At 39.3% G+C, this 19808-nt stretch overlaps 1 protein-coding gene across 1 annotated transcript in view; it reads right to left on the bottom strand.

Moving 5' to 3' along the window:
* The window catches only part of PRKCI (protein kinase C, iota), a 42979-nt gene that overhangs the window by 3924 nt on the left and 19247 nt on the right, over positions 1-19808 (bottom strand). Inside the window, exons 2-15 of the mRNA XM_015411584.1 lie at positions 19218-19339; positions 11666-11755; positions 10351-10401; positions 9534-9619; positions 8550-8690; positions 8065-8119; positions 7220-7278; positions 6848-7024; positions 6177-6274; positions 5780-5866; positions 4302-4437; positions 3442-3529; positions 1994-2119; positions 1478-1557 (exon numbers count right to left, since the gene is read on the bottom strand). Of these exons, the coding sequence (XP_015267070.1) occupies positions 1478-1557; positions 1994-2119; positions 3442-3529; positions 4302-4437; positions 5780-5866; positions 6177-6274; positions 6848-7024; positions 7220-7278; positions 8065-8119; positions 8550-8690; positions 9534-9619; positions 10351-10401; positions 11666-11755; positions 19218-19339 (1396 nt within the window). The remainder of the gene's footprint in view (positions 1-1477; positions 1558-1993; positions 2120-3441; positions 3530-4301; positions 4438-5779; positions 5867-6176; positions 6275-6847; positions 7025-7219; positions 7279-8064; positions 8120-8549; positions 8691-9533; positions 9620-10350; positions 10402-11665; positions 11756-19217; positions 19340-19808) is intronic.

The raw sequence follows: 19808 nt of genomic DNA, 5'->3' as shown, positions 1-19808 counted from the left end.
ATCTGTTCTAACCTGACCGCTCAGCAATTTCATGGAGTGCCCACGAGTTCTTGTATTGTGAGAAAGGGAGAAAAGTACTTCTTTCTCTACCTGCTCTATCCCATGCATAATCTTATAAACCTCGATCATGTCACCCCTCAGCCGTCGTTTCTCCAAGCTAAAGAGCCCCAAGCGCTTTAACCTTTCTTCATAGGACACTTTTATCATTCTAGTTGCCCTTTTCTGCACTTTTTCCAATGCTATAATATCCTTTTTGAGGTGTGGTGACCAGAACTGTACACAGTACTCCGAATGAGGACGTACCATTGATTTATACAGGGGCATTATGATAGTTCTCTCTGGAAGTAAAGTCTTGTTTTAATTGTTTGATTGTTAACATTAAAAGACATGTTACAACATCCACAGAGAAACCATTTTACCATGGTGATCTTGGTGTACCCCAACCACAATAATCTTGAAAAAGTATGGTCTCAGTGAAGTCAGGACCTTCACCTAGCCCTTCACTGGTGGAGCTGGTACAACACAGTGAACAAGAGGTTACATTCAGTGAACATGAGGCACAGCATATGTCGTTTTATTCACAAGGAGGCAAGTTATTCTGTAGTAGAAATTGTCACTTAACTGCTGTCCTTTCATTTCCTGAGAGTGATGGATGGCTGCATCTGACAAGGATGTACCGGCTAAACAAGGTCAAACATTTCAGTATATAGAATCTGATCTAAGAAGTTGCCAGTTCAAATCTCATCTTCACCACAACCTCACTAGGCAGCTGTGGGTAAGCTACATTCTCTTAAACTCAGCCCTTCACCTCCAATCTGGGGATCATATTGGCCTACATTACAGGGCTCTTTCAAGGAGTACTGTGATAATGTACATGAAGTTCTTTGAACTGAAAGTGCTACATAAATATTACCCCATCATACTGCCAATACTACATTATTATTATTACAGGAAAAATTTATGCAGAGTTTATACTGCAGCTTTAATGGTCATGTTCAAGTTAATATTCATACTGTTTATGTTAATATTTAATTTAGATTAAAAGGGCAAAGGCAAAATGGATAAGGTGCAATGAACAAAGACTCAGTCAGGATGCACTGAGACTCACAAGCTAATGAAATATCTGAAAGTGAAGGCTACAAAATCCTATGCATGAGTATTTTGGAGTAGATCCTGATGAAGAGTGTACAAGTTTGTATGTGTAACGTTGGGCTGAAAAAAAGCCATCTTATTTGCTCAGGAACAAGGCAGACATTTAAATATTGTAAATAAGTATAGCAAGAGCTCATGATATTCTTTCCCAAACATGTTAGACAACACAATTCTATGCAGAGTTATTCCAATCTAAACCCACAGAAATCACTGGATCGGGCTATTAGCCTGTTAGTTTCTACCTAATTTTGTTATGTCAGTTTCATATCTGTAAAATGGGGATTTGGCAACAAATTGTTGACCAAAATATGGCACAACTTCTTACCTTGTTAAGGAAGCTTTTTAGAACACTTGCTGCTTTCACAGAAAGAGATCGAGGGATACGAATTTGCTTCTCCAAAATAACTAGGGTAATAATAATGGTATAATGGTTTAAAATAACTAGGAGAAAAATTTAAAGCATTTAAATTCCAATAATTTGTCTTTTTAATTTTTACACACACCAAATCAAAGACTTCTTAAAATTAACATACATGAGCTGGTTCCAATGACTGATTAAGACTTTACAGAAGAGTCACTGGATTCAACCCACAGAAAACAAGTTTAACTCCATACAACCACCTTCAAAATATGTTATTTTAGACTTCTTCTATACTATACATTCAGTAAACATGAGGTACAATGTAAATAATCTTCTCTGTCAAGAGGCAAGTATTCCTCCACTATAAATGCTGTTCAACTGCTATCTTTCCATTTCCTGCAGTTGATACACAAGATCATTCAGCGAGGATGGGCTAACAGAACTAGGTCAGAATTCTGCCATACGATGTTCCACACTAACCTTGGAAAAGATAGTCTTCTGTGTTCTGATCAGGGTTATCAGAGCTCCCAACGATATCAAAGGGCGACCTGCCTGCCATCATTTCAAACATCAGCACACCCAGAGCCCACCAATCCACACTAAATCCTACAATTTAAGATAAAATGGAATAGAATTTAGTGTCAGCATTTAATACTAATGGATTATCATTCTTTAAGAGATATCCTAAATATTACTAATGCCTGTCTGGGCAAACAAAGGTGAGAGATCCTCATTCTGTTTGTACCTCATGTATTCAGATCACTCTACAGAGCTGAAGCTGCTTCAAGAGAATTTTTGTAGAGTCGGAGTAGACTGTGCGACTGAACAACAAAAATGGTGAAGTGGCTTCCTAATTCCCTATAGTGATCCACAAATCATTTGAAACATAGATCTAGCTCTCACAAACAAGTACGTGAGATGATAAACCTGTTATTTGGGCCTTTTCACTTAGAGCCCAGCTGGAGGTTCAGATGACTGAATGCCCTCATATACACAAAACTCTCTTGCACCAAGCAATCTAGCATGTCAGCAGACTTGACTAGAACTTCTGCGCCTGATCTCGACATGGCAGGTTTTCTATGTATATGGAGAAATGCTCAAAATCATGGGAATCATCCCTCCTTGAGGTGGTACATCCCATACGAGGTCTACTCTCTCATCTGCACTTTGTGAATATGGGACCACAGTGATCATGAAAGTGTTGCTGAAACTGCCTGTACAGACAGTATAGTAGTGAAGTGGTTGCCTCCTTCTTATATAATCTAGCCCCACTACTTATTCTCCTGCAAGATGTATTAAATGGTAATGCACATGCAGTCTTTGGTAAATATACATGCTGAGTAATCTCTCTCTCTCACTCTGTCCATTTTAAACTCTAAACTAGATGATCTTGCAGTAGAACAGCCAGGGCCAAATGTTACTTTCACTAATGTAAGTAGCATGATGGGGAAAAAATTAATGGGAGCATTTTCGATTCAGATTTTGATTAATGTCTGAATGCATATCCCCAGTTGCTTCCTGTGTTGCACAAGTCTGAATCCTGAAAACTGCTGGGGGTTCTCATATTGACTCTTGGGCACGATGGAGCCATCGGAGAGGTACAACTACACAACTGCTTAGAAGAAGACCTGGACCTAAGAATCTGCTTTAAGAGTACATGGTTTTCTTTGGTATCCAACGAAGGGAGTACAGACTCTTGAAAATATATACCCGAAAACCCCCGTTGGTCTATAAGGTGCTAGTGGACTCTGATCTAGCTGGTTTTCTTTGGTCACTGTCACGAGAATGAGATTTCCATAAGGAACTCTGTTCACTGACCATGAAATGTCACAGGGCAGCAAAACACAAGGTTGAAATCCAAATTATTTTGAATATTAGCTGCTCATGTTCTGTGCAATAATGGTATTGCCGGAAGCAGCAAGATTTACCATAATCTTCTCCACGCAAAATCTCAGGAGCTATATAGTTGGGAGTGCCACAGAAAGTGCTGGTTGTATCTCCAGGCCTTAATCCTTCCTTTTAAAATGAAAGGGGAGGGGGAGACAGAGAGAGAAAATCTTATCGTTCAAAGGTTTCTTCTAGTTCCTAGAGAAGTTAGATCAATGGTTTCAAGCAGCACTGTATGACATTTGAATGTATGCTATTCTCCAGACTCTATGAATGTGGTAGTTTTTATATAGGAAAGGAAGGGGTACAGTTCATTCCACATGCCATTACTCTTTGCACTTTCACCTTCTAGTGACTTTGTGTGAAAACTTGTATGTTATTAAACCCATACAAGTTGCTGCATGTTCAAGTCTAAATATGAGTCTTCTGCCGCTTCTCTTTCTGGCCACAGCCCTTCTTCCTTTACCTTCCATCATTGATTCAGACACTATGGCCCATATGTGTAAAACTGCACAAATTCATGACTGGAAAAAATTCAACGAGCTCAGAATTTGGAATGTTAATTCTAGGGTGAAAAAAACTGAAATGTTTGAAAAGGTGACAGTCAGTAGTTACCTCAGTTATCACTGTAACTCAGTGCATGTCAAAATGGCGTATCCTTTGGTATATTACAGCCATAATAAATTCATTCAAAGAATGCTTATGGAACAGAAGCTCATAATTCTATCCAGTGCATACAAGACTGAGAATACATCACCCCTGCACTTTAACTATTGAATGCAAAAGGAGAAGGGTTGGGGGGGGGCTCTCAAGGGGTTTTGGAGAGCAGAATGAGGAAATTATAAGGTACGTGAGTTATGAATAGCTACACTTTGAGATGTTCAGGGATTTTGCCTCTTACCTTGCACATGCCATAATCAGTCAGCTTGATGTGTCCTTCAGAATCCAGCAACACATTGTCCAGCTTCAAGTCCCGATAAATTATCCCTCGTTCATGAAGATAGTTTAATGCTAAACTAATTTCTGCTGAATAAAACCTAGAAGGAAAGCATTAAAAAGGTCCATTAGGGTCAAACTTCATGAAGCTGTTCTCCCCTTCTAAACTTACTAGTCATTCCAAGACTTCTACTGAAGCCTAGAATCCAGGCTTCTACATTTCTTGGGCAATATGTATACTACTTTCCTCGTGTTATTTGTTAAGGTGTCTCTCTTGCAAGCTCTTTCTCTCTCTGCACCATTCCTTTACTCCATAGCAAAAAAAGCAATTCAAGTTCTATGTCTTTGAGAAAGCAAAGTCTTGACAAGCACACTCTGAAAGAGGCACAGAGAAGGGGCTAATAGAATAAGAAGTGATCCTACAATACCTTGTTCAAGTTTCCTTTATGCCACAGACTCACTATATAGCCTTTGGAAAGCTGCTCTCCACCCCCCCCACACCCCACTGAACTCCTGTAAAAGGAATGTTTATAAACCACCTTGAACACTAAAAGCATTTGATCACAATCACTGACAATAACCTGACCATCACCTCTAGCTGCACCCCAATAATGTCTAGCACTGATTCACCCTAACTGCAACAAGTATTAATTATTCTTTTTGTTATGATAGGGAAAAAATTAAATGCCTAAATTATCAGTCTCCTAGTGGTATTGGTTATGACCCAATCAAACGAATAGTGGTGTTCAAAATACCACTGTTGAGCTTGAATGCTAAGACTAGGAAGATTTGAGAAAATGGGTATCAAAAAATGTATGTATGCAAATAATGATCAGGGAAGTTCATCTTCCCAAAGTCTTCTCTCTCAACCATGTTGGAAAAAAGCAAGCCAAGGAAGCAGTCAGAAGAAGGAAGTGACAGCAGCAATCCGCATACCACAGGAGGAAAGGCAAGAGCCAGCCTGCATAATGTAACTACAGTGTCGATATGAAGACCCTGGCATACTTCAGCTTAGGAAATCTGTCAACCCATGGGCAGGGAACAGAGGCACAGATGTGGGTGTAACAGCAGCGAAGTTTAGGGAGGGACATGTAGAAAGCAGCTCTTTAGGAGTATATTGCCATGTACTTGAATGTAAGACTGTGGAGGACCTGTTTAAAAAGATGATCGTAAGAAACTACAGAATTCTTGTGAGAGACTAGTGAAACGTGTGAAGTTAAATCTGAAAAAGTCATCTCATACTAATGGTGGCAATTCTGCAAGTGCCGAAACTGAAATCAGATTTGGTTATTAGTTTAACTGGAGACTATCAGCAATCACTTCATTTCAAGAAGCTGGCTGACGAAACATTTTGAAGTTAAAAGGAGAAACTGCATGTATCAAAAAAAACTTTGCTGTCTCAGAACTGTACAAAACCAGACCTCAAAATAGACACGGACATACCTGGCATGTTCTTCTGGCAATTTCCTCTGCCGCTGCATGTGAAACATGAGATCTCCTCCATTTACATACTCTATAACAAAAAACAGCCTGAAAAGGGAAATACGGAATTATAATGAAGGCATCCTATTTGACTTTAGGATTGCTTTCTACCCATCCCCATCACTCTTACAATCTCAGGAATACATGTTTTCAGAACATTTTCACTATTCCCCTTTGTTTTTTGTTTGGGCTAAACTGATCCGCCACATTTTTCAACAGTGATAACATGTTGTTTACTGATCTTCCTTGGATCCTCTTTATAGAACCCACTAATTATGTCTTATGTTAGAGAAATATTATGATAAGGTATGAAAGAACCTTACAATAAAAATAATGCAATACCTCACTGCATGATTACCTGCTTTCTGTCTGGAAACAAGAATGAAGGCCAACAAGGAAAGGATGATTTGAAGCCTGCTCAAAGACATGTTTTTCTGTCTGAACCCAATCAATATCCTATTAGAGAAAACATACAGAGTCAGATTTCTCTGCAATACCTTTGGTACTTGCCAGTAAACCTGTTGCAGGAAGGGCTCCATATATTAAGATGACCCAGTTTAAACTCAACAGGAGATAAGCAGCGACACAATTTCGAATATGCAGACAGGGCTAACATCCCCAAGACTAAGTGTACAATTATCCTGAAAAGGAAAAGCCACATCCATTTCTAAAACCAGCAAGATAAAGCATAGGAAAGCATTTGGCTCCAGATGAATTCCTTCACTACTCTTAAAAGTGAAGCAGCTAACCACCCCCCTGCACATTATGATCATAAAAGCAGCACAAAAGGCTACTTGCAAACTCAACAGGGGTGTGTGCACTCCCCAGGCATGCAGAAAGAGGTAATACTGCATGTTCAACAAAAGACTCCTCCATCTCATGAAAAACAGCATAAGCTTTGAGGATATTCCATGAGTCCTGGAATGAAGGACTACTTGAGTGCCAGTCGGAAAAGAGAGGCAGATAACAGAACTATCACTCAGATAACTAAGGACTTGTAAATTTTGCAATAACCCAAATATTGTTCACCTCATCATCATTGACCAGTTCTTTTTTCACCACTTTCATGGCATAAATGCGTTCCGTCTTCTTTAACCGAACAAGAAGAACTTTTGCATAACTTCCTCTTCCTATAACTCGAAGTAGATCAAAATCTTGCAGACCGAGACTGGAAGATACTTTGCCGCTTTCTCGAATGCTTGTTGCCTGTAGGTAGATGGATACATATAAGAAACAGTTTCCAGGCAGTTTAAAGTATTAATCCTTTCAGACAGATACTACCAAAAGTTGTGAATAAATACTGTTAGAGCAGAACATTATAGTAAAGTTACATGAAAGTTTATTAAAAAATGGAAATATATTAATTTGGTTGGGTCCAAGCATAGAAAAAAGTTAGTATACCTCCTTTTCTTCACCAACATGGTCCAAACTTTCATGACTTGAAGGATTATATGGTATCACTAAGAGTTTAAATAACACAAAAGAAAAGGAAACAAATCTGTAAGAAGATAAAATTAAAAGGATTCTTTTTGCAAGTGCTTGATGACTATGTTTTCATGGATGAATAGAACTGCAGGCTGATAGGATACAAAGAGCACATCTGCTAGGGCGTTCTATGTGTTCCTCAATATTATCAAAATATGAATGAGGTCACCTTCTTTAAGCTTCTCTTCAAGCTCCCATATTAATGGGAAAGTATGACTCTGTCCCTCCTTCGCAGCTTTTCAAGCATTACGGGTTGGATCCAATGCTTCTGTGAAACAGAGCAAGTTCATGGAAGAGATTTTTATTGGCTCCCTTCCCTGCAGTGCTTTGCATGCCCAGAAAAGCAGGTGCTCAGTAAGTGGGAAGAGTGTAATTCTTGCCAAGGCCCTACATCTTGACATATCCCGCTCCACCCCCCCATGTCACACTGCTCTGGAGGGTCCCAAAATTCAAACAGCACCAAGAGGGGGGAGGAGAGGGGCATCAATGAACATTGCTCCTGAGAACATCACTCTATTTACGGAAGCACTGAATCCAATCCAATCCTGTACATCTGCAGTGTAATTAAACAATCTGTTCCCCAGATAAGTGTAAATTGAGAACATAAGGAAATAGTCACTATTTTAGCCACCAAAATGAGAACCGAAATTTTAACTTTAATGGGAATTACAAAAAATGGTTCAAAATGCTCCTGCAAGTAGTAAAGCAGAAGACATTTTAACTGATGTTAACATCTGGCCCTTTCAAAGTTCTGAGCTTACCAGGTTCTATGTTATCGTGATGCACGGCTGACTGATCCATTGACATTAGAGGATCCTGCAAGAGTCAAAAGGTAAGGTCACAATTTCCAGCTTTCTGAAAGTAATTACAGCTCAGATCCTAACCATGTTTTCTGCTTCTGGAGGGTACTATTGAAAGTTCATAATGGAGAATGTTCACAATGGAGAAGCTATTTCTTAAATCAGACAACCTGGTTTGTTATGAAATCTACAGACCACATATCCTTCATTTGGATCCTTCAGTCAGCTGCTACAAATATTTAGCAAAACCACGCAGAACATTATAGTATTATATTTGTGCCACAGCTAGGAAAATAGACACATTTCCATTAGAGAACAAGATGTGGTGTTATTTTCTAATGAGGCAGCAAGGCATTAGACATCAAAACCTGAAGTGAGCCACCATTGGTCTTAATTATGTATAAAACACGGCTTTCAGAGGAATTACAGCCATCAGTATCACTTACTGGTGGTATTGCATGTCGGCCACATTCTATGCTGACAAGTTTGTGACATTTTTTGTGAACAAGTAGTTTACAGTTGATGCATTTATATCCCTGACGTCCCAATCCCCATATCCGATCAGTGCAGATGGCACAGTGAGCTCTCTGAAAAACAGACAAGTGATCACAGATTAACAGTTAACTAGATCTTTAGTTCTCAAACTATTACAACCCCAAGAAGTGGTTCCCATCGCAACCCATCACAGGAAGAGTTCCATTTCCCTTATCAAGATTTCTAGCAACCAGGGCAGGGGCCAGGGAAGGAAGAGAATGATGCAGCCGCCACATTTAATGTCTCCTGATGATCACAGACTAGCTCTAGCTCCCATTTTTAAGCAAGATACTTGGCTTTTGCCTTACCAAGTTCTTTTAAAGGTTACCAAAATGTGACGGGGCTCATGTTCAAGCAGATTACATGTATATGTGACCAAGCCAGTGGCTGAAGAGAGTTTTTATGCATATTTTTCTTCTCTGTTTAGAGTACATTTAGATGAAAAACTCAGGATTATCAGAAGTAAGGTCCTTCAGATAAGGTGTTATTACATTAAAAACAAACACTGATCAAGCTGGAAACCGACAAAGTAAGCTTCATAGATTAAAAGCCTGATTTCTTATTATCAGTTCCTGTATAAAGGAACCAGTTTATTTGACACCATAGAAGGACAAAGTCCATTTTTAAAAGGTGATATTCCAAAAGGGCAACTACAGAAGGAAAATTCCAGATGAATAGCCATGTTAGTCTGCTGCAGCCAAAGCAAAGAAAATCTTTTGAAGCATTAAAGACTTGCAAATGTGTTGTGGTATAAACTTTCACGAGTTAGAGCTCACTTCTTAAGATGAAGTGAGTGCTGACTCAAAAGCTTACGCCACCTTAGAGGATTCTTAAAGCGCCATAAGACTTTTTGCTGCTGTGGCTGTACATGAAAAGGCTGGTATATAAAAACTTACCCTGTTGAATCGCTTGGCTTGGAAAGTATGACCATTTGCACAATAGAGTTTTCGCCATCGCCGTGCTCCACGGCGATAAATAGACTCTGGGGGGGAGAGTCAACCCAAAAGGAAAATTATTGTGCAAAAAGTACAGACTGGATGTCATGCTTTATCTTTCAGTATCAAACTTAGCCTGCCTTTGCAAGATCTTAAGAATTATGCAAACCAGTAATATCTGAATAGATTTAGATTTGGTAGCCATTGCTAGATCTTAAAAATTGTTAACGCTGTGTATATTCAGCACTTTACACAAAATCATAACTAAAATACACTTCCACAAAGGAGTATGCACAAAATTAGGCAAGGTAGCAAATGTCTCAGCCTCTAATGGCTAGGCAAACTGAATACTGGAAGGAAAGATATTCACTGATCCATACTGGTTTGAGTTTAATTCCAGTTAAGGGCCTATGCATTCAAATTAACTTTGTTCATTGATGGGGTTTATTTTGCCAATTCCTTTTCTATTCAATAATGCACAGAACAGCACAGAAAAATACATAACTTTAAGCAATGCATAACCTCAAGATATTACCAGTGCCACCATATGCAGACTTATTCCAGTTGAGCCAATTGAAAAAATTCCTTAAAAAAATGGTTATCTTAGAGTCCACAATGATAAACTATGTGGGATGGCAGGGGTGGGAAAGTATCATAGCTGTTCTAAATTAATCAGTAGAATAGACAAAATTTAAGAAACGTGTTTCATTTTAAGTATATATTCTACTTCTGATCTCATACATAAAAACATGTATCCAAATTAAGTGACTTTACTTACTGTCTTCTCCTGGACATGGCATTCCAGGCCTTTCTGGTACACAGGGAAAAACTATAGGAAAGATAGTCATACCAGATAAACTTATTTCAAGCAGATGGGACAAGATATACAATACAGCATAAAACACACGTCAAGAAAAATAGAGTCATGCTGTTCAGGACCATAGTCCCAAAGGCAGATAGACAGGGCAAAGGAGAGATCTTGTAGTGTAAAGACATCTCAGCCATATCCTGCCATACACTTGCAGTTGTCTTTGAGCTGCAATTCCTAATGGGACAATTTAGATTGTCATTGCACTTATGTGACCTAATCTGTATTTTTTCCAAATATCTCCTGTCAGCTCTCCCACTATGATGGATTAAAATCTGAATTCCATTTTAGGAAACAGGAACATCGGAGCATAACAGAAAGTTACAAAGACAAGGCTTTTTGAGAACACTAAGGCTTTGCTCACATTTGTAAATATATACCTAAAATTAAATTATTTCTTACAAGCACATTAACTTGAGCATCTTTTTTCACAGCACATTAAAATGAGCCAATGATCATGTGTAGCTCAGTTTTTATTAAATCTCCACTTTAGAAAGAATAAAAGCTTAATTCTACAAGTGTCAGGTTTCTAGCTGTTTGGATTGCAAACAGTATTTCCCCAATATGCCATCTCTACAAGAATAAAAAGAACAATCCTATAAACTACAACATTGAAAAAGCAGAATGCAGCAACCTGTGCGTTCATGCACACGGACGGCTTACATTGCTCATAGTAGTGCTAACACCAGGAAAAGCCCCATGCTCCATGGCTGTGCTGTGCTGAAGAAAATACCATCCTCCTGCCCTCTTGTACAACATTTGAAAGGCCTCTGGGGCCACGGCAAATGCTTGCCCTCACGTATGGGAAGATCTTGCTTGCCAGGCTCAAGAATGCCCAACTGCAGTTTTATCCAATCCACAGGACTGCAGAATGATGTATTAGTAGTCAACAGAGGGAGGAAATATGCAAATAACCTTCTCCTGAACTATAATAAATACGGATTCGAATAAAATCTGGTATTATTACAAGTGTTTCTGTATATCCCCTCTCAAAAAACTGTGTATGGTAACAGAGTAAGCAGTTAAGTATAAGGTACAAAATGAACCCTACCATAGCTAAATTGAGCAAAGGCACATTCACACTACTTCCTCAATCTTTACATAAGGTAAAGAACATTTAAAATACACAGGGAAGAACTGAATAGTCTCATTTTAGAGTTTAGATACATTCAGACTAAAGGAAAGGTAAACTGCACCTTGGTTATTAACATAAGTGATACTGTACCATGTATTTGAAGTTCAGAATCTTTATTCAGCTCATACAACCGAAAAGCTTCTTCTAGCTCAAGCTGAGAAGAGACAGTACATGGGTCCCCTAAAGAGAAAATAAACACATAAAACATTTTTAAAGGTTTAACAAAAATTTAAAAGTTATTTCAAAGTATACAACCAAGTTTTGGTCAAGCTACTCTTAACTTCACAGCAAGTAAAAACCTCTTATTTACAGGAGGGGGTGTAGCTCAGTGCTAGAGGATCTACTTGGCACAAAGAAGGTCCCCGGTTCAATCCCTGGCATCTCCAGTTAAAAGGATCAGGTAGCAGGTGATGTGAAAGACCTCAGCCTGAGACCTTGGAGCGCTGCTGCCAAGTCTGCATAGACAATACTGACTGTGATGGTCTGATTCAGGTCAGGTCCCACATGTAAACACATGAAGCTGCTTTATACTGAAAGTGGGTCTCAGGCTTTTAAGGGAGGGGCTGTGGCTCCGTGTTAGAGCATCTGCTTGGCATGCAGAAGGTCCCAGGTTCAATCCCTGGAATCTCCAGTTAAAAGATCTGGTAGTAAGTGATGTAAAAGACCTTTGCCTGAGACCCTGGAGAGCCACTGTTTGCCTGAGTAGACAATACTGACTTTGATAGACCAAGGGTCTGTTTCAGTGTAAAGCAGTTTCATGTATTTATGTAAGACTGAACTGCAAAGATTATATTACATAATGCCTTAACAGCTAAAAGATAATAAAACACCCATTTATAACAATTCATATAAAGCAAAAGAATATGTTTTGTCTCCTTCCTCCATTCCTATACATAACAAAAATTGTTCAACATTCACAGAACTTGTTTGTACACTGCAAATTATTTCTCCACTGGTGGTGGTGGTGGTGGAGGAGATTGGATTTATACCCTGCCCTTCACTACCCAAGGGAGTCTCAGAGGGGCTTACAAACTCCTTTCCCTTCCCCTCCCCACAACAGACACCCTGTGAGGTAGATGGGGCTGAGAGAGCTCTGACAGAAGCTGCTCTTTTTCAAGAACACCTGTGCCAGAACTATGGCTTGCCCAAGGTCACCCAGCAGATGCAAACGGAGGAGTGGGGAATCAAACCCAGTTCTCCCAGATTAGAGTCTGCATATTTAACCACTACACCAAACTATATTAAGCTAATTAAATTACATTCTAAACAAGATTGAGCTAATCTTTTTTTTTTGGGGGGGGGGTCAACTTTTTCTTCCAATATTTTAGCAGCTGCTGCAAACCGAGTTAAGACTAACTTAACAGTGGACAAACTTGAAGTGTCACTGTTAGAAACTGAGTTGTTCCTATATTCAAAAACAGTTTTTGATCTCAGACAATTATGCTTTTTCAGGAATGCTATAATTCATTTCCTTATTTGAAAGGAAAAAAACAGAAAAAGGAGAAGTTTAATTGCCTCTAACTTATTATTCCCCTCTAACCCACTTTGCTGGAACCAAATCAGGTCTTTCCAGTTTAGGGCTTTTCCCAATGAGGATTCCATGATAAGCGTATCTTCATCCTCTATAAAGCATTCCTTTGTATCTGCCAGTTTAACTTCTCTGTAATATAAAATTATCAGGTACCACAGACTACCTCTATTATGAAGGCACACCAGTGTTTTCAGTGCTACCTTGGGGGAAGGGTTATCATCCCAAATATATGTTTTAAATTAATTTTTCCCAGAATTCAAGATTAACTGATTTAGCTCAAAGGGATATGTACATAAACAAAACAAACAAAAACCACAAAAGACATGAAAGGATAATATTGTTAAGTGCCTCCTGAGTAACATTTTTTTTGAAATATTTCTGTTTACTGAGGGGGTATCATATATAAGAGAAACCCAATCTTTAGATCTACCCCTTAAATGAAAGCTCTTGATACCCTCATTTAAATACCATATTACATCAGTCAATGGCCTTCTACTAATAAATCCCTTAGTCATGATTTTATCTGATCATCTTGTAATAATTGATCACCATATTTTAAAATCATTGCTCAATCATTTGTATATGGTTCTTACCTGGCTTTGATATTGAAATTATTTTAAGCTTCCTTCCATGACATTGGAAGCTGTTAAATCCTCTTTACAGATCTTGATTTCTGCCAGCTCAGAAAACTTAATCTCACTATGTACAGACAACCTAAATGCCTTCCAAGCTAAACAAGGAAACTTATGAACTGTTTATTTAAAAAATATTTTGACTTAAGCCTGGCACACAGAATCTGTCAACACAGCAACATTCCCACATGCAGTGGATAAACAGTGTGCCAATTTACAAGAAAAATTTAATTACAGAAGAAAATACATCTTCATCTCAGATTCTAGATACCTTCTATGACAGACACTTCAAACATTGGTGGCAAAATAGCTAATTTTAGCTCCTCCAGCAGAAATGCAGGAAGCCCCAAAAGCTCTTTTTTCTAAAGGCAGCCCACTGCACTGTAGTCATGCAGAGCTACAGGAAAAGAAACAACCGCATAATGCATTCTCATTCTTTTGTAATCCAGGTCTTGCCAGCAAGGACCCTCCTCTCATCTGGTTATTAGGCATCAGGATACCTTGCAAGGTAAATTTTCATTTGGTATGTTAGGCAACAAAAGCTTCCTACCTTAACATGAAAACACTCCAAACAAGAGTCCATTAGCTAGCAAAGAGGAACTGTAGGTCTCTTACTTAGCTGTCAAGCGTGGAAGGACTGCAAAGATAAGCCACAGTTGCACAACAAGGACCTGCACACTCCTGACTGTGCTCATTAGTCCCAAGCATACTAATTAAACACTCCAGCAAGATTCTTGCACCAGTAGACAGAAGGTACATGTAATTTCTAACAACTGTCCAACCAGGTCTTAAAAACAATGGTCAGGGCTAGCGTCAGCAGTCAGTGAGGCAAGACACCTGTCAGTTCCCAGGGGCTGCCTGGGGGACCACAACTGCCACCACCAGCACTGAGCACTGCCATTTTTGACAGGTGCAAGTTAGCAACAACCCTGGTTTTTATGCCCCATCTTTAGCAGAGCAGCAGCCACAAGGAGGATGCAGCAGTAGGGGAGAAGTAGATTACCACTTCCCATTGGCCTGGTCGCCTCTCCTTGTGGCTGCTGCTCCACTGAGGACTGGGGCAGGGGGATTGCTGCTTCCCACCAGCCTGCACCATTCTCCTTCCATTCCCCTTAATCTTGAGGAGGACAGAGTTGGCTGCCCAGTGATGAACCAGGAAGAAAGTGGGTCACTTCCTCCAGCTTGCCTGCTCCATCCTAGTTACAGCTGCTGCTCAGCTGAAGATGGGGAAGGGAGATTCTTGCTTCCCACTGGCCTGTTCAGTCTTCTGTAGGTACAAAGGGTGTGACTAGAGGACAAAGGGTGGAGCCAAGGTGGTGAAGAGGAGTGGCGAGATGAGGAAAGGTTGGTACCAAGGTTTATATTCTGTTGTTCAGGGCCTACTGGAACTTGGAGCTGGCCCTGGAAATTATACATAAAGAGTACAGGACAAGCTGCCAGCCACATTAATCACAAAGCAAAACCTATGGTAACTTTTGAGGTACTCACCATGTTTTTGAGGCCTTTACATCACACCACCACTACATGGTGCGAACAAAAGACAAATACATAAGAAGCTCTTACTTACCTGCTGTCAACTTTCATTATTCAGTGTGCTAAATACTCACAAGCCAACAGATTCTCAGCACAGACATGGCCAAGTGAGCGCACACATGCCTAGATCTACTGAACTAAGGCAGAGGTAGAACTCTTGAAAAGCTAACAGCCAAAGTTGCAATTCTAATTGTATCACTCAGCCTCCCCCCCATGCTTGTTATCAGCTAGTCTACTTGATACATTAATAGCTTTGCCTGCAATTACTCTCATACCCAGATATAGTCCAGAAAGAAACCAATAGATTTTCACATGTTACAATTTTTACATGTCTTGTTAAAATGCTGGACAACACTTGCAAAAGAGCCAGTGTATCAGTTAGAATGTCAGACTAGGACTTGAAGTGGGTTCAGATCCCCGCTCTGCAACGAAAGCTCACTGGTTAACCTTGGACCTGTCACAATTTCTCAGCCTAATCTACCTCATATGGTCGTTGTTGTGAGGGTAGAGTAGAAGAGGGAAGAACGATGTGATAAGCTGCTTTGGATCCCAATCAGGGAGAAAAGATATAAATAAAAAAATACTAGAAAAAAGTGAATGAACATAAGAAGTGCCCTGCTGGACAGGTACTCTTAACCCATGACTGCTAAGCTTACTCAGGAATCTTTGATGAGGAACCTTACCAAATGGCTATTGAAAATCCGAGTATGTCTACTGAGTCACCATTACCCACATGTTTACTCACAGTCCCCAAGGCTGGTGAGGCAGGACTTCCCTTTGCAGAAGCCATGCTGATTTTCACTCAGCAGGTTGTGTTCCTGCTTCTATGTGCCTACTAATTCTGTTTGATTACAGTTTCTGCTAATTTCCCTGGGACAGATGTTAGGCTAACTGGCCTGTAATTTCCTGGTTCCCCTCTGGACCCTCTTTTTAAAAATTGGTATAATGTTTGCTATTCTTCAGTCTTCTGGAACAGTGGCTGACTGCCAAAAACAGTGGCTGAATGCCAAGAATATTCTATGCTCATCATATTAGTATTACATTATATGGGTACCATTAGTACACTCAATGGATAGTCAATTAGCTGCAACTCTCTATTGAGAATACATCCAATGGCAAAACTTAGATTTACCATATGAAGTTATCCTCAAAATTTACCTTCTGATAAGAGCCCCCCATTATTTCTGTAAATATAGGTTTTTATAATCAAAGTTTAATTTAATATCTCCAGTCATTAGAAGTAGTAATTCCTAAATTAAGACAGAATTCCTTCCTTTTCACTGTATCCAGATTTGAGTGGCCGACAATTAAAGATCTACACCAAGTAATGACGAGGCCAGCTAACACAGATAAACCGACCAACAGAAATAAACTCCATACAATAAAAAGTAGTGTGTTTTGATTCAGATACATTAAGAACACAAACCAGTTTTTCTGCAGGCAAACACAAAACAACCATAGTACAAGTTCCAAAAATACAAAAGAAAAATAGGCAGGTCCTCCTCAGCATGCCTGAGGAGATTTAGTACCTATAATCCTTCTGCTTAGTAGAACGCTGGAATGGGTGTTTACTTTCTGTAACAATGCTTCTAGGTGTGTCAAAGTAAAAATGAAAAACTGTCTGCTCTACCCCACCGTCATCTCCACAAGATCCTTCCTCTCAGCAGAAAAGCAGCAAGAGGAGCAATCAGATCTTAAATACCATTCTCCTCCATCCGATCTCATCAGATCTCAGAATCAGCCCTGGTTAATACTTGGATAGGAAACCACCAAGGAATTTTAAGGTTGCTACACAGAGGCAGCTAATGGCGAACCACCTCTGAATGTCTGCCTTGAAAGCCCTATAGGGTTGCCATGAGTCAGCGGCAACTTGATGTAAAAACCCCCACTGAGGACAACATCATTTAACCAAGATCTACACTAAAGGCATTCCCACCATCCAACAACAATGGGCAACATATCCTCTTGAGCAATTCTAGCCTGGCACATATCTTCTTTCGTTTGTGGCAAGGTGATGGTGGTAGCTCACCTGTTGCAGCAAAAACACATTATGGACCAATTTACTTATTGAAGCATAAGTATCACAGGCTAAAAGTTTGCTTCAGTAAATGTGTTGATTCTTCAGGTGTCATAAGATACTTTTTAAAAAGTATATAATTAACCACTGTTTAAAATAATGAATATTCTCTGATAGCCAGAAAGAAAACCAGATACATTAAAGTAATGACTGCAGTCTGAAACCTGATTCACATGTGTGTGTACACAAGGGGGTCCAAGAACTCAGTTTACCAAGTGCTTTCCCATCCTAACATCAGAATTCACCAGTTTGCAATCAGAAAGCTACACCAATATTTTGCTTATCACCCAAAGTACGTAATCCTATAAAAAATAAAAGAAATCTAAAAGTAGTGCTGTCATCATGTAATCTGATTTTCACACCAATTTGATATTCTGAACCAATATTAAAAATACCAGTGAACCATTAGTAATGGCAGACAGAGAACTTGTCTCATGGTTTTCCAATCCAGTAACTTTATTTGCATCTGTTGCCATGGTCAAATTACACTACCAAGAAAGGCAGGGTATAAACATTTTAATCAATAAATGATTCTTATAAACCCTTCTCCTTCCCTGGAAAAAAACCAACAACTACTAAACTTTGACACATCAACAGCTGCTTGGGATAACTCTGACTTACTAGCTGGCACAAAAGGCAACTTTTCTACTACATGTAACAATATTTGGCTTTAGAAGTTACAGGCAACTGCTAGAACAGAAAGCATTTGTCAAAACTGAAACAATAGCACAGAGTCAAGCATAAATGCCAGACAGAAAAACCAAAGACTTCTGCCAAAGTTAGGCAAAGTATCTGTTGTTGGGTTTTTTTAAAATTCATTTGTCATCTAAATCTGGAAATGTTAAACTACAGAAGCATTTGGAATTACATGTCCAGTAAAAAACCAAACTAACAAAAAACTGGAATTCTGGCCTCTGTGACACATAATGCAATTTAAGCATACAATGATAATATTCAATTCCCTATACACAAGTTTGTTCAACTGCGGTATGATTTTGTCCGCAAGCCCTTTTTACAGAAAGTGGTCAAGTCTCTCATACTGATCTTGCTGACTTGTAAACAGAGTTCTCTCAAAATGGTGGCAAGGACTCTCCACCTCAATGGATGGAGATGGAATCAGTTTCCCCTTCTTTTGAAGGGTAAAAGCTAACAGAGTCATTGTTACCTGCAATCACCTAGCTTTCACATGTAGGGATGGGCACAAACCGGCTCATGAACTGAAATTCATGACAAATTTTGGGCAGTTTGTGATTCATGAAGTGAAGTTTGCAGCAGATCAACCAGCACAAACTTTCAAGCTATTTGTGGAGGTTCCTGCTGGCTTGTGGATGGATCCATTCCCAGACAGACTGCCTCCCCTCAAACAAAATGTTTACCTTCAAAGCAATAGCTGGCAAAATTTTCCAGCCTTGGAAACACTGTTGTCAGTTTCAAACTACTCATGTTAGTTTCAAGAGCCCCCACCCCTTTGCCAGCCTTCCTTTCTTGCACAGAGGTTGCAAAACATATTTTTCTTAAACCTGCTTTTCAAGCGTTGCTAATAATGGTTTCATGGTATTATTTTGAGAATGCAAGAGGAGAGAAGGCCCCATGGGGGTATATGTGACTTTGCATATGCCCTTTGAAAAAAAGGACGTAGCATGGTGCTGGAGGGTCTGTACATTTTTAAAAAACAAACTGGGGGTTCAACGTTGCTCAAGTTTGAGAACTGCTGCTCTGTGTTATAAATCTTACTTCCATAACTTCACAAATAACCAGAAGATACAGAGGAAACAGAATGCTTACCACTTCAGTACTAACAAGAGAAGCAAAAGTATTGTGTGGAATTAACAGTATTTCATGAAGTAATTCTGCCTTGTATTAACTTACCTTCTTCATCAATCCATTTCATGGTGAAAAGCTGTTCATCATCAAAAGCGCACATGTCTCGAACTTCATTACACAGTCCCTCAAAGGAGATGGAAGGTTCAAAATACGTTATCATTATATCCCTGGAAGAGGACAATGATTACACTATTAATTTTAGAGTTGCAGTTCCCTTTACAATGCATCAACTCAATTTGCTTCCGTTTGTCAATACAAATGCATATACATTTGACTACTGGTGTGTTGATATCATCATGCTGAAAAGGTGTGTTGATATCATCATGCTGAAAAAAGCATTAAAATTGCCCTGTATGTCAGAAACTAGATTACAGCATCAATCCCAAGTGCTTGGCTAGTTTAAGGTATTGGCTTCGTATGTTTATTATTAATGTTACTACTACTTCTCAACGATGGGGTTATATTACTCTTTTAATGACTTAAAGAGTAATATAACTCCATCTTTGAGAATATTTCATAATCAAACTCCTATTGGTGAGAGGCCTCTTGAAATTATGCAGGATTTTCTGTTTAACAAAAGATGTTCTCTGTAATCAAGCGTGCAGTGTCCAGCACATTTTGAACAAAATGTCCTAC

This window comes from Gekko japonicus, unplaced genomic scaffold (assembly GCF_001447785.1).
Source record: "Gekko japonicus isolate JY-2015 unplaced genomic scaffold, Gekko_japonicus_V1.1 scaffold11, whole genome shotgun sequence".
Classification (NCBI taxonomy): Eukaryota; Metazoa; Chordata; class Lepidosauria; order Squamata; family Gekkonidae; genus Gekko; species Gekko japonicus.
This window is presented reverse-complemented; position numbering and strand designations above follow the sequence as displayed.